This window comes from Rhineura floridana, chromosome 6, assembly GCF_030035675.1.
Source record: "Rhineura floridana isolate rRhiFlo1 chromosome 6, rRhiFlo1.hap2, whole genome shotgun sequence".
In the NCBI taxonomy this organism is placed as follows: Eukaryota; Metazoa; Chordata; class Lepidosauria; order Squamata; family Rhineuridae; genus Rhineura; species Rhineura floridana.
The window spans coordinates 148,947,295-148,963,324 of record NC_084485.1 but is presented as its reverse complement, the minus strand read 5'-3'; the positions used below and the strand labels follow the sequence as shown (position 1 = coordinate 148,963,324).

The following is a 16,030-nucleotide window of genomic DNA, read 5'->3' as shown; positions in this document are numbered from 1 at the left end:
ATGCTTACTGGGGATGGGGAGGGATATCCATTTTTATGATTTTTCCCTTTTGGTGAAGTCGTGTCCAGCTTTTTACTTAATTTTACAGTGTTCCTAGTAATGGTTCTGCATTCTCTTGTGTTTTGTTGTGCTAGATCATTAAAAAGAGACTCCAGTTTTCAATAATCCAGTTGTCAGTTTGTCTCCTTTTTCTTACTTTAACTACTTTAGTCAATTTTATCACTTGGACTCCTTCCCATATCCTTATAATCCAATCACCCAGCATTAATTTTCCTCCAGTTATAACTAATTGCCATACGGGCTGCAGTTAGAGATGTTTTATCATTTCTCTTCTAAGAGGATGTGGTCCTTTATGTAACCCAATAGCACAGTTTGTGGATTTATTGGTAGTGTATCTTCTTAATGCACTTGATTTCACCTAATACAGCACTCCAGATTCTATTTTAGGGCATGACCAAAATATATGTATTCTATTAGCATTCAATATATATCCCACTTCCAAAGAAAGGGGATCCCAGAGAATGCAGTAATTACCGAACTATTGCCTTAATATCCCATGCAAGTAAAGTAATGCTCAAGATTCTACAACAAAGGCTCTTACCATATATGGAGCGAGAAATGCCAGACGTCCAAGCTAGATTTAGAAAGGGAAGAGGCACCAGAGATCATATTGCAAACACACATTGGATAATGGAATGGAGCAAGGAATTTCAGAAGAAAATCACCCTGTGCTTTATAGACTACAGCAAAGCCTTTGACTGTGTAGATCATGAAAAACTATGGAATGCTTTAAAAGAAATGGGGGTGCCACAGCATCTGATTGTCCTGATGTGCAACCTATACTCTGGACAAGAGGCTACTGTAAGGACAGAATATGGAGAAACCGATTGGTTCCCCATCGGAGACGGTGTGAGACAGGGGTGTATTTTGTCACCCTATTTGTTTAATATGTACGCAGAACATATCATACGGAAAGCGGGATTGGACCAACATGAAGGAGGTGTGGAAATTGGAGGGAGAAACATCAATAATTTAAGATATGCAGACGATACCATACTCTTAGCAGAAACCAGTAATGATTTGAAACGAATGCTGATGAAAGTTAAAGAGGAAAGCACAAAAGCAGGACTACAGCTGAACGTCAAGAAGACTAAAGTAATGATAACAGAAGATTTATGTAACTTTACAGTTGACAATGAGGACATTGAACTTGTCAAGGATTATCAATACCTCGGCACAGTCATTAACCAAAATGGAGACAATAGTAAAGAAATCAGAAGAAGGCTAGGACTGGAAAATGGAATCAACACCAACAACGGAAGAATGGCTATTGAAATTAATGGACTTAGTAGAGATGGATAAATTGACATGTCTACTTAGAGAAAAATCGAGATACATTTCTTAAGGGATGGAAGCCTCTCTTAGACTTTTTGTTGAAAGATGAAAATAAAATGATGATATTGGGATTTGACGATTAACTAAGATAGCCTATGGAGAAAAGTGATCCTGTATGTATATATTAAGGGACAGGTTTGATGTATATTATATACTTATAGCTGATCTGCGACAAATCGGAAGTCAACTATTTTATTTTTATTTTTTTGTTGTATTGTTATGTTTTTTGACTTTGTTTTGTTTGTCTTTTGAAAAATTTGAATAAAAATTATTAAAAGAAGAAGAAGAAGAAGAAGAAGGCTAGGACTGGGTAGGGCAGCTGTGAGAGAACTAGAAAAGATCCTCAAATGCAAAGATGTATCACTGAACACCAAAGCCAGGATCATTCAGACCATGGTATTCCCGATCTCTATGTACGGATGTGAAAGATGGACGGTGAAAAAGGCGGATAAGAGAAAAATCAACTCATTTGAAATGTGGTGTTGGAGGAGAGCTTTGTGCATACCATGGACTGCGAAAAAGGCAAATAATTGGGTGTTAGAACAAATTAAACCAGAACTATCACTAGAAGCTAAAATGATGAAACTGAGGTTATCATACTTTGGACACATCATGAGAAGACATGATTCATTAGAAAAGACAATAATGCTGGGAAAAACAGAAGGGAGTAGAAAAAGAGGAAGGCCAAACAAGAGATGGATTGATTCCATAAAGGAAGCCACAGACCTGAACTTACAAGATCTGAACAGGGTGGTCCAAGACAGATGCTCTTGGACGTTGCTGATTCATAGGGTCGCCATAAGTCGTAATCGACTTGAAGGCACATAACAACAAAGCGTTCATAGCTTTACATCACCGACATTGTTTGAACCTTGACAGATATGATTAAGTCTAGCTAGGATTAGGCACTGTTTGAAAATGAGTTTAAATTTTTTTCTTCAGGGCTGATACTGATAGTTTGTTGAGGGGTGTGACTGTTTTGGTAGGCTACAAATTGTGCTGACCTGTTTGATGGCTTCAGTTCACAACATATTATACCCCACCTCTGAATTTACAAATTTGGGATACAAAAGTGTATTTCCTTATTTCTTTATTTTTGCATTTATATCCCCCTTCCCTCCAAAGAGCTCAAGATGGCGTACGTTTGTCCCTCTCTCCATTTTATTCTCACAATAACCCTGTGAGGTAGGTTAGCCTGAGAGGCAATGACTGGCCCAAAGTCACCCAGTAAGCTTCATGGCTGAGTGGGGATTTGAACACGGATCTCCAACTTTCAAACCACTTCGGCACACTGGCTTACACATAATAGCAGCATGTATCTTATGTGTAGAGGTATTTTTGGATATATCTGAATAACACAAAATACCCTACTGATGACACAGAAAAATACATCAAAGAATAAAACTGCTGCAAGAGCCTTATGAGGAGGGAACCTTAACGTTGGACCTAGCTCTGTTGGGTTATGTGCAGTGTCTCTACTCCCACCGCCACCCTGCATCCTTTCATTAGCTCACCCTTTTTTTTTGCCAGGTTATTTCTGGGATCTGATGTAATTGCCAACAGCACCCCTACCAAAGAGCAGCCCAAGTCTACACCAAGTGGGAGCTCTGGTGAAAGCATGGATTCTGTCAGCGTATCATCCTGTGACTCAAACCATTCTGAGACGGAGGACATCTGCATCACTCCCACTGACACTCCTGACGAGCCCCAGAAGAAAGTATGTATTTGTCAATGTCTGGAAAAGGCTGTTCTTAATTTATAGCGGAGGCAGGTGAGCCTGTGCGCTGGGTCAGGCCTGACAGCTCCCAACTCCCTCCCCATGACAGTGCTGGGATGAGGTTTAAATATCTCCAGCAAGCCCAATGCTGTGATGGGGACATGTGTGGTGTGTGTGCATGAGAGTGTGTGTGTGTGTGTGAGTGAGTGTGTGAGACAGGTTCCGTATGTCTCCCAGTCAGTGTGTATGGCTAGGAATGGCTGCAGAAAGGCAACTTTGGTGGTGCCTAGTTTCATTTTGTCCACGCCTTCCACTTCCATGCAAACCTGGAACAGTGGGCCACCCATGGGCCAAAAAAGGATAGCCACCCCTGATTAGAAGGAAGAGGTAATGGGACTCAAGTCTGTCCGGAACACTGTTCTGTGATCTGGCAGTTCTGAGTTCCTCGTAATCCCTGATTTGTGAACAATCCCTGTAGTTCTTCTATAGTTATGTGCTCTGTACTTGCTTAAGGGCACCTCCTTTATTCTTTCTTTATGAGTTCCAGATTTCACACCCCGTATTGAATACAGATGCCATAGCAGAGTCCACTCCTGGCACAACTCATCCTGTGCTGATGCCCAGTTGAAGTATGTGGAACTGAACTGAAAGCACCTTCTCCCCCTGTTTTCCCTTGCTTCCATCCTCCTCCATGTGTTGCTATCCCTGTGCCATATTCAGATCATTCGCTTCTTGGGACACGGAGCTGTCTCTTTTTTGCCATGCACAGAGCATCGTAAGATCCATTAAAGTACAACAAATGAACCCTGAGTTTCTAGCAGTACAGTCATGCCAACTGAAATCCCTAAAAAACTGTGCAAAACACTCTCCTGCAGATGAGATCAGAGAGAGCCTTGAGGCTTAAACAGTAAGCAAGCAAGCAAGCAAGCAAGCAAGCCAGCAAGAATTTTTTTTTTTGCTAGGCTTCCAAAACAACTTTGAGTCTGCTGCCATCTGCTGGCCTATTCTTCTAAATGCATGAAAGAAAATAGTGATATTCACAAAATGGGATGGGCTGGCAGGAAAGAGTTTTTAGAGTGACAATGTACTAAATTCTCGCAGACTTGATGAAAGGAGGAGTGGTTTTTTTTTTTAATGAAGTAAATAACAGTCTCTCCTTAGAGCAAGAACAGACAACCTGTGGTTTTTCACATGTTCCAGGACTCCAACTCCCATCAGCCCCTGGTTGGAGATGATGGGAATTGTAACCCAGCAACATCTGGAGAGCCACAGGTTGCCCATCCCTGCCTCAGACGATGGAAACAAAAAGGAAAAAAACCATAGCAAATCTGGAATGATCATGGAACAGCATGAAAATAAAGCTCTAACATTCCTAATTGCCCTTGTTATTCTTTTAATGGAAATATGGTACACAGAATGGCTCATGCAGTATATTATGGGATCATAGAAAGATGGGATCCACAATATGTGGCATCACCCATTTTGTGTATTTCATTCTCTGGACCCAGCACAATCTCATGCCTTGTTCAGATTCTACTTTCGCCCTGAATCTACACGCAGCAAGATCTGGAACAGATGAATCTCAGACTTATGCACTGTCCCCTATCGCTGCATTCAGTGGTAGTCATTACCTTCTACCCATGGTGGGCTGAGCGAGACATGAAGAGCAGGAATCTCAGATCTGCTCTTCATCTTCCCCCAGCCCTCAACACTTAGTGAGCCTTTGATCATTCCCACAGTATCAAACGTTAGTAAAGCCAGAATATTTTGATCTTTCTTATTTTGTGTTTCACCCCTTAGCTTTCTGAGTCCTCCTCCTCTTGTTCCTCCATCCACTCCATGGACACATCTTCATCAGGGTTGTCATCCTTCACCAGTACCCTCTCGTCTCCTCCTTCACTGGTCAGCAACCCCAGAATCCACAAACGCTCCATCTCGGTCACCTCCATTACCTCAACCGTCTCGCCTCCTGTTTACAACCAGCAGAACGAAGACACCTGCATCATTCGTATCAGTGTAGAAGACAATAATGGCAATATGTACAAGAGCATCATGGTATGCAATGCATATTAAGGGTGGCTTATTTCCAGGTAGCTATCCATCCAATCAGGGCACCAGCCTGTTTTGGGGAAGGGCTGCGACTTAGTGCTTTGCATGCAAATAGTCACATATTCCATCCCTGACATCTCAAGGTAGAGCTGGGAAACCTTGGAGACCTGCTGCCAATCAGCTAATTCTATATATGTTCCTACATTCCGTGCTTCATTTAAACTGAGTAATTCTGTGTGCATTTGCTTATTAGGCATAACTTTGTTCCACTCCCCTTAACAAACACAAGTTGTTTTAGGGTATCTTGGTTCATTGCTTTACCATAAAATTGCAAGCAGCGTTATCTAAAAGAGAAAATGGCAATGTTTCACATGAACATTGCCAGAACAGATCATCATCCATCTAGTCCAGTATTATGATTACATCCCAGCAGACCAATTGCCTCTAGAACAGCCTTTCCCAACCAGTGTGCCTCCAGATGTTGTTGGACCACAACTCCCATCTTTCCTGACCATTGGCAATGCTGGCTGAGGCTGATGGGAGTTGTGGTCCAACAACATCTGGAGGCACACTGGTTGGGAAAGGCTGCTCTAGAAGCTCAAAAACAAATCACGGAAGTAATGGCTCTCCCTTACTGTTGGTCCCCAATGTCTGGCCTCTGAACATGGGTTCCTTTTGGCTAACAGCTGTGGTTGGCCCTTGTCCTTTATGGATGTTTCTAATCCCTTTTAAAACGTCAGTGAAGCTAGTGGCCATCAACACATCTGGTGGCAGAAAATTCCAAACATTACAGAAGGGGCCCCTCCAGACTGTCTTTGCTTGCTTTCTGTGGGTGTATTCTGCAACATGTCATTGATGCAATAAAAGTGGATTAGAGGTGGATTTATCCTGGACCATCCATCCATAATTCTGCTTTATTATTCCGCAGTGCTTCCTTGATGTTATCACATTATTGCTGTTTGGAGGGGTATTGTTGCGCTATAGCACATTACGTAGGACAAAAAATAAACTGGAACGTTTCTGATTAGAAGGTTTCAGCAGGAGATTCTGGGACGTGCATTGACTGAAACAGAGAAGTATATCCAACCCAGAACTTTTGCAGCTGCAAACAGTATTGGGAGCAGGATCACATATAACCGCCCTAATATCATGAATGCACAATAAAAGGCTGTTTGGAGGGACCCAATGAATAGAGACATGTTTTCTTTTGCCTGTCCTAAATGTACTGCATTATCAACCTTTTGTGCTACCTGTTAGCAAAATGGGCTGTACCAGCTGTGCAGATCGGCATGGGGAATCTGTACAGCCTGTGTTTTGCAGAGATGTTACACTGAATTAGCTCAAGGAGACTAGACATAAAAAGACCTGTGCAGATAGATATGCAGTTACACAATGCTGTCGTTCAGCATGAATTGTTATATAAGGCATTTATATCCCACCCCTTACCCAAAAAGGATCCCAGAGCAACTTACTAAAATCAGTACTAACTCCCTGCCCTCAGACTCATTATGAGAATGAGACAAGGCAAGTCTTGGGCTCATGCACTTCTTCTTTCCCCATCCAGCACAGCCTTGATGAGGAGTTGAGAAGCTTTGCTTTAGATTATTAGCCACAGCTTACCATGTCATCTGAACACAAAAACCTGTGATTAATCTTAAACTATGGTCTGAAGTAGATTTGTTTCCACAAACCATAGCTAAGAAGCTGGTTTGTTCCAATGAACCACAGTTAACATTAACCACACTTTAGGGTTTGGATATAACATTAAACTGGTTACTCTAAAACAGAAGTGGAAATTTCCAGTCTCCTCTCTGCTGCCAGAGTAGAGGAGGAGACCAAAGAAGGGAGCAGGCAAGCCTGAGAGGCTCACTGCTTCTTGCTCTTTTAACCCTAAACCAGTTTAACGTTGCATGTGAACCAGGCATCTGGCCAGCCTTTTGATCAAGCAAAGTCTGTACAATTATTGAAGTTATGCTGGCAATATGTAGGACACGCTGGAGTCTCTTCTTTGGTATATTTGCCAACGTTGTAAAAACAAAAAATCCCCAATGAAAAGAGTAGGCATCTTAAAATAACAGTCAAACATTTTGATTGGGGCTTTTGGCTAAAATACAAGTTGCTCAGGGTGAATATCCCCATAGTTGTGCTTCTGTATCCTCCTTTGCTGATGCCCTCGCCAGCTGATTGTGCAAAACAGCTTTTCCTCTTGCTGGCAGCAGAATCCACCCACACCAAGACCAATGAAGGGGGGGGAGGGGGAGATCTCTCTCTCTCTCTGAGCAGAGTTGATGTCTGCATTTTTCTTTTATTTCAGTACTCACCTCATTTCTTTACTTTGAGCTCTTTAAACAAACATTTTGTGATTCCCTCCCCACAGAATTGAACAAACAGTTTGGAGTACATAGAAGACTGTCGTTTAAAAAGAGGAGTGCCCAAAGTAGCCGTAAAGAAAGGCAGTGCTCTCTCTGTGTATCTGTGGGGACTCATTAGTCAATAAAGCTCTGTGCCCTCTATAAACAAAGCCACTTCATGGACTAAACAAATGTAAGAGTTAGTTAGAGCTTTCTAATTAACTGATGCCCCCAGAGCAATAGTCAGAAATTTGCATAGGTCAGCATTTCCCAGACCCTGGATGTAGTGTTTTTCCAGATTGAAATTGGAAGGCTCACTTATCTATTCTCAGTCATTTCCCAGAACAAGGGACAGATGTCCTTTGGGCAACTGCAAGACAGCTCACTTAATATTGCCTCCTATCATCTGGCCCATTTCGCTTTTGCTCAGTCAATCCGGGATGGGACTGTACTTTCTAGGCAGTGGCAATGCGTCTGGGAAACCCTGCTCCTTTTCATGGGATTATAACAGTGCCCAGGTAACAACAGAGGCAAGGGGAACTGATGCTATACAGCAGTGGTGGGGAACCTTTTTGGCTTGGCAGACCAGATCTTTATATTTCCCCACCCCTGCAGGCCAACTTTGACAGGTGGACAGATCAGACATCTGTCATAACCGTGTCAGGTGATAGACAGGTGGGTGGTCCCATCTACCTGTCAAAGCTGGCCCACAAGGATGGGGTGACACGGTGACCAAGCAGAATTGAATTTTCTGTGCATCACTGGGAGTTCAGTCCTGCCATGTACAGGGGTCAAGTGAGCTAGCAAGGTTCCTCTGGGAACTCACTCCTGCACCCAAACCATGCAGGATCCAACTGTGTCTCTACCTGCCCTGCACCTAACATTACATATGATGTCAGGTGTGGGGCAGTTGGGTGAGGTTTGGAAAAAATGGCCTCCAGGGCCAAATGGGGAGGCCTGATGGGCCAGATTTGGTCTAAAGGCTGGAGGTTTCCCACCCTTGCTGTACAAAGCCTTCAGCAACGTAGCTTAGTTTTTCAAAGCACCCATTCATGTCATTTTTAATATGCATTTATGTGGGCAATTCATAGCTAGATTGGCATCATATCTTTCCATAAATTCTCACTCAGGATACATGCTTTTGGGCGAGGTAAGGGGTATCTAAGTTGGAATGTTATAATTCCTTCGCAACAAGTGCTTTCACAGGACTCCATCTGAAGACTAAGCCATAACTGATATTGTTGGGAGTAAAGCACCAATGCATGTTACAAGTGACCTGAACTAGTGGGGGTGGGGGGTTGGGAATCTGTTCTCCCCTCTGCTGATTCCTCTTCTAAAGTGTTTGTTACTTTTGCAGGCTTTGCTCCTCCTCTTCTCCCTTCTCTTTCTGTCTTTGTTCTCAGTTAATTAGTAATGGCTCCCTGAGTAAAAGCTGCATGGCTGCTTCAGCATGTATCACTTTACCTCTTTGTTGTAATAAACCTTAAATTTATTTATTCTTTCAACTACCAAGCTTAATAGACCAGTATTAGGGTCATGTCCATACCATACATTTAAAGCACATGACTTCCCCCAATAAATAATTGGAACTGTAGTTTACTCCTCACAACATTACAGTTCTCAGCACCCTTAACAAACAACAGTTCCTGGGATTCTTTGGGAGAAGTTATGTGCTTTAAATGCATGGTGTGTAGACAGCCTAAGTAACAAGCAGTTAAAGCTTGTTTGAAATTCAGGATCAGAGAATTAAGAATGCAACATTTTCTTTCCAGTTGACCAGCCAAGACAAGACTCCAGCCGTCATCCAGAGAGCAATGTTGAAACACAACTTGGAATCTGATCCTGCAGAGGATTATGAGCTGGTGCAGATCATCTCTGAGGACAAAGGTAAGTAAAACTGCATCTTTTGCGTGGTCCTCAGAAAACCTGCCCATTATTCTGAAGGCAGAGGGTTCAGCTGCCGGAGAGTTCAGCTAGATGCAGCCTCTCTCTGCTGTTATATTATATCCAATTGACCATTCAGACTTTGATAGTGCATATGTTCCAATGTTTGGTAGGGCAAAGGAAATAGAAGGCATGAGGAGATTTTTTTAAAAATAATTTTTTAAAAGTGATGGGGCTACAGCCCTGCACTATATCACTCCTGGAAGTCACTGGTGCGACACACACTGGAATGTATCAGCCTTGCAAATTCATGCAATCACAGAAATGACCTAAAATGATGAGCTGATCAACTCTATGCTTATAAATGTTACTCTTTGTCATGCATGGGAAGAGTCAATCAAGGTTTCTTCTCAAGGCTAGAGGAGAGCTCCAGAACAGATCCATCAGTATAAAAGACCATTTCTAGGCTTGTGTCATGCCCCAGGAAAGAGAACTCTAGTTAGAGGGTATGCAGATGAGAATAACTACATGTTACATTCATAACCTGAAAAGTAGGTACTGGTTTGACTTGATAATTGTGAAGCCTCCCCCTTTAGAAACAGTCAGAGGAGGCTGGAGGGAATCAGAGAAAACAATGAGGAACGTATGGGCCACTGGGCCCGTTTCTCATTCATTCTGGCGTTTCTCACTGCTTATCATGCCTCTTATTTCCTGGCTAGGTGTCACTAGGGGTTGAGAGCCAGAGAAGCAGCAGCAATGAAGGAACAGGCAGCCAGGCTCTCTGTAAGACAAAATAAACGTGTTGCCATTGACAGGGCTGCTGGAGGCAGGCAGAACTTGCTCCCCTCAAAGAATCAGTAGTCACTAGGGGCAGAGTGAAGGTCAAGCTAGATATGGTGCAAGAGATCACACTGTAGTTTTGAGATCTTTTGTTTAGAGGTTCGAAGTATGGGGAATGGCAAATTGCGTTGGGACTGCAGTGCTGGACAGTCCACACACCCTTCTCCACGTAGTTTGTTCAGTTAAAATCTCACACACATGCACACTAACAGCCTTGGAGGGGAAAAAGGCAGGTGCCCATAAGGTAAGGGATCCTAGAGGGCTGGCTGAGCAGGGGTCTCTGCAATATAGGGACCATTCACAGGCTACCCTGCTCATCATTATGTTGGGCATTTCCCTATTCGCTCCATAGCACAGAGAGTTCAGGAGGACTCGCCCATGTTCTTTGTATAATATTCTTTTGCTCCCAAACCAGTTCATAGGAAGCCCCTGCTAAAGTGCTAGAGCACTTTCTATTGGTAGTATTAAGAAATAGGGGAGTGTGTCACAAGCTGTTACATGACTGTTTCCCTGACTTGCAGAATTAGTGATCCCGGACAGTGCCAACGTCTTTTATGCCATGAACAGCCAGGTGAATTTTGACTTCATCCTGCGGAAGAAAAACTCCTTCGACGGGCAAGTCAAACTGAGAAGCCGTTCCAGCTTGACTCTTCCCAGGACCAACAAGAAGGGGTGCTGGAGCAACAGAAACAGTAAAATCACACTTTGAGAATGGATAAGCCAAGACAAAAGTGATGGGGTTTAAAGAAAATGGCTGAGGCTATCCAGTCTTGCAATCTCTTCTAAAAATGAATGTGTCAGTATTCAGCTTTGGGAATGCAAAGCTAACCTTTGGTATAAAGAGACACGCATTGAGATGCAAACAAAATGGACCTGAGTGGAAAAAACAGCCTACAGGCACTTTTTTTTTTCTTTGCACAGTCTTCAAGAATACAAGGCCATTTTCTACCAGGAAGTCAAAGAACAGTACACCTGATCTTAACTTTACTGTGGCCTTCCCCATTATTCTCAAGCCTTTGTTATACCAGTATTAATTTGGAGAGATTTCCTTTTTTTATTTAATAAATGGAAGAAAGCTATTTTACTAGTTCCACCTGTATTTACAGGAGGAGGAAGAGCATCCGGGTGCCCATTGGCTGAATGATAACACTGCTGGATGGATGGTGTAGAGGGGCTGATGGGTTGTTCCCTACCTGCCCAACTGCTATTTCAGAGGAGGTAGCACAGCTGCTGAAAGCCAGGAGAGATTAGCATGTCCTAGAATATCCCTGCGCCCTCCATCTCTGGAGCCATCCCAGGCAATGCAGCTTCATAGTGTTGGTTTGCCTGCTCTGTGATTTTAGCTGGAAAAAATACATCCCCCCCGACCATTAAGAAAATATGATCCAGTTGAATGCCTTATTCACTTGGGTAGAGAGGACAAGGCAAAGCCAATACAGTAGGGCCCCGCTTTACTGCGCTTCGCTTTACCGCGATTTGCTAATACAGCTGTCTCAATTAGACACAATTAGACTGAAGCCCCACTCATACGGCACTTGTTCCGCTTTTACAGCGGTTTTCGGGCACCATTCTATTCAATGAGTTCAGCTTCACAGCAGTTTTTGCTTTACAGCGGGGGTTCGGAATGTAACCCACCGTATGAGTGGGGCCCTACTGTACAAACACACACTACTGCTCTTAATGCCACGATGTTGTTTTTCTTCTGCTTTGTTATCCTATTTATCAAAAGAAACTCAAAGTATATTTCTTTGGCCTGTGCAATTTTACTCCCTTCCAGGTGTGGAGCTGTTTACCTGTATTCAGCCATATTGGCAGCACAGTAAACAATGTAGCAATGTTTTATAGTCTAAAAAACAAAATCCAAACTTAACTAATAGCCAGCATTTGAGAAAACCACAGCCTTGTGGAATTTGTAATTATTAAAGATTTACAGAAGCTCCCTTCTCTTAGAAGATATCCTTTAGCTGAATAATGTCCTGATGTGGTATATCCTTAAAGGAATAGATCATTTTGCCTCCACCCCATTGGTATTTTATTTTGTCACACATTCAGTGACAAAATTTCAGAGTGCACACTAAACTGATGTATAATCACAGGAAGGGTTGAAATTAAAGCCATAGTGGAGGCATTTGTGCTGGATTGTGAAATGGTGGCTGGGAAGATTGCAAACTAGAAGATTGGCAAACGCTGCAGCAGAGGAGCTCTCACCCTTCCCAGTAGGCTTCCCCCTCTTTACTGCCTTTTCTCTCCTGTTGATTTGGAGATGGGGCTCCTTTCCCCCTTGGTTACCATTCAGCACCTGTGGCCACTTCTTACCAGCTCATCTCCCCCCCCCATCTCATTGGCGGTGGCTGCTGGAACAGCCTTTTCCTTTACAAGAACAGATTGCAGTTGCTTTTCAGAATATCTCTTTCCAAAAGCCAAGCAGAACCACAGCTATCCAAGCAATTACTCAGAAGCAAGTTGCACCCAGGCCAATAGGATTTACTTCCTTGTTGAGAATGCTTATGATTGCAGCCATAGTTACACATGGAAGGCAAGGTTTTGTTTCATTTGTAGCACTAATTAAAAACCAGGGCCTGGATCCAAAGACCTCACACAAAGCACTCGTTACTCCTTCCCATCATACGTTTTAGTAATTATCAATTCCAAATATGGTTTGCCCTGCAGTAGGGAAGTGTTGCTGTTTGAGAAAAACAAACTGAATGTCTCCTTGGGCTCATGGCAGTGATTTCACAATTCTTGGGACCCTGGCGCATCTATTAAGCCATGGCACTATGATCATAATCAGAGCCGTGTAAACACTGCAGTTCTGCAGAAGCAAAGAAAAAGTAAACTGGGTGCAGAATTCAGCTTCCTAAAATATGTTTTCATTTTAATAATAAAAAAGCCAATTTGTGGCCTTATGGTCACAGAGATATGCTTGGAAAAGTGTATGGGTAATGCCTAGTGAAATTTCAGAAGCCAGAGGAATTACCAAATGAGCGCCAGTAGAAACACACTAAGCAAGTTCTGTAAAGTAAGAGGAATCATGCATATGGATTGCAGAATACAGCTTTTCTTTTGCAGAACTTTGGTTACTCTGGCACTGAACTTTATTTTAGCAGAGTATACACGGCCCTGGGTAACAACTCACCAGTTAAGTGTTTTTAAAATCCATCTGGTTTTATCAGATAATGCATTTTGCACTATGTGAAACTTTTCTGTTTCAAAACACACTCTGTTTTGGTTTATGTAACTTAATCCCTGCATGGTGTTATTGCCTAGAGGAGATTCAAAACTGAGCCTTAAAAGTGTCCAGAGTTAGGATGGATTTTCTGACAACCAAGGTCCATTCTATTTGTTTTCTGGTAAAAGAAGCAATGCAATGAATGTGTTACATGTGTGAGTAAGTATATGCACATACTCACACTCTGTATATATCTGTAGAATCAGCTAGATTTTTATATTGTTAAGCTTGTGATGATAAAAAGTATTTCTAAACAAAAGTGAGAATTATTAACAATTGCTGAGTAAAGAGTTTTTATTTATTTAAGTTCTAATATATACCATTTCCAATGAGCAGATATTTTAACCTACCATTGGGGGTTTTTCAGCAACCTATCCTTGTAAATACTCAAAATTCACATTAATTTCACAATCCAAATTTTGGATGTGGAATTTCAAATTTACATTGAGTTTTGAATGTAAAATTATCTTTGAATTCAAGTGTTCCCGACTTACTAGAGTCTTAATTGTTTTAATTTTGGCAGGTGTCAAATAATGAATTCTGATAAGCTATCAAATAGTAAATATCAGCAATCCATCATGGTCACAATTCATATTAAGTATTAAAACCACCAGAAGCTAGGAAACTGCCTTATACAGAGTCAGAACATTAATCCATCTAGCTCAATATTGTTGACACGGACTGGCAGCAGCTCTCCAAGGTTTCGTTACCTCATTCTATCATTAACTTCTAGTAGAAATTAGCATGGCATTATGACATCACTGTTCATATTTCCCACCCACACTGGCAGGCAGTGATGTGTAGTGTAGGGGAAATGCAAAATTATCTCACAACACAACTTCTCCTACATGTTATAGAGAGGAAGCTCTGTCTCTCTCCCCCCAGGTGCTAGACACATCTAAGTTCATTGACTTTCTTATAAGTCAGTATGATTGGCCCATACAAACTAGCTATTTGCAAGCAGCCAAGACCCTCCGTGGCGCAGAGTGGTAAGCGGCGGTAACACAGCTGAAGCTCTGCTCACGGCCGGAGTTCAATTCCAACAGAAGGAGGAAGTCGAATCTCCGGTGAAAGGAGTCGAGGTCCACTCAGCCTTCCATCCATCCGTGGTCGGTAAAATGAGTACCCGGCATATGCTGGGGGGTAAAGAAAGGCCGGGGAAGGAACTGGCAATCCCACCCCATATATACGGTCTGCCTAGTAAACGTCGCAAGATGTCACCCTAAGAGTCAGAAACGACTTGCACTACAAGTGCAGGGACACCTTTACCTTTTTATGTATTACACAGTCTGGGTAAAATATGCAGTTCATTTTTTAAAAATGAATCAAGCTGTCTTAGAGTTCAGATAATTTTTACTGTAGTAGTATAGCACAGTTATAGATGTTCATGCTCATAGACATGACTTAAGTTCTTCGTTTTCTCTCTGCTTCCCCACTACCACATAGTCCTAAGATCTGCTTGCCATTTCTGAGCTGAGCTCTCTCTCCTCCACAAAGGGCAGAGCTTCATTCTCTGAATGGCATTTCACCATCATTCCCATATCACAAAATTCCATTTAATGTCATCAATTAAAGGAACATGCTATTTTCCAAACAGGGAACCACTCAGAATTGTTTATTGTTAAATGCAAACCACCAGCTATTTCATTAAACTGTGTATGTATTTGGCTACTGATTGAAACTTTACTCTCCCCCCCGCCCAAGAAGCTGGCCATGAAAATTGCTACATCACTTCCCAGTAATTTTTTTTAATGAAAACATATTGTGCTAAGATTTTAGTAACATCTGTTGTTAAGGAAAACAAAAGTTGTTTTATTTAAAAAACTCATCTAGTGACAAGACTATATCATAGAATACAAGTGTGCCTAGCAGCTATTCTTCATTAACCCCAGAAGGCGGGGGGGGAGAACCATGGTCCTATTCTCCCTCATTTTATTTGTACCCTTCCAAAAACCTGTGCTGCATTTAAATAATCCTACACCATACCAGAAAACTATTTTACCACCACTTTCACCCACCACCGTTGTGATGAACTGTAACGGGATGAAAACAGAGAAACCACAGCGTAAATCAAGTGCATGGCTTGTTTTACCAAGAACAAGGTTGATCACTCCCTAAATATGCCCTAGGAAATACAAACCCTGCTTCCTCTTCCCTGCTGCAGTTTTAAGTCTGCCCAAAGAGCCCCACTATAGTCTGGGCTTCCGCATTCTCTCTCCGTGGGCATTATCTGCCTGGTTTTGGACACTATAGTGTAGCAGGAATGCCAGCTAGCTTTCTTCAGTTTGTGACTTCATTTTTAGGAAACACTGGAGCGCATACCCAGAGCCAGGGTAGGCTGCAACATAGCAGCTAGATGGATGAAACTCAAGTAGCGTGCATTAAGGATATTTGGAAACGTTCAGGCACAATGGTGATGACAGGTAAATCCTTCAAGGACAAAATCATTTTATTACAGGACAGCGAGTAGCTTTGGAAGGGATGGTCTGTGCCAGGGGTGGGAAACCATTTTCAGCCCGAGGGCTGCATTACCCTGGTCGAGAGCTGCCAGGAGCCACATTCCAG

At 42.4% G+C, this 16,030-nt stretch overlaps 1 protein-coding gene across 2 annotated transcripts in view; it reads left to right on the top strand.

The window, feature by feature from the left end:
- RGL1 (ral guanine nucleotide dissociation stimulator like 1) overlaps positions 1–13,741 on the top strand; it is a 194,825-nt gene extending 181,084 nt beyond the window's left edge. For both annotated transcript variants that reach the window (XM_061634056.1, XM_061634057.1), the window contains exons 20-23: positions 2,926–3,112; positions 4,913–5,167; positions 9,285–9,399; positions 10,758–13,741. In XM_061634056.1, the coding sequence (XP_061490040.1) occupies positions 2,926–3,112; positions 4,913–5,167; positions 9,285–9,399; positions 10,758–10,945 (745 nt within the window). In that variant the 3' untranslated portion in view covers positions 10,946–13,741. The remainder of the gene's footprint in view (positions 1–2,925; positions 3,113–4,912; positions 5,168–9,284; positions 9,400–10,757) is intronic.
- Positions 13,742–16,030: the final 2,289 nt, after the last annotated feature.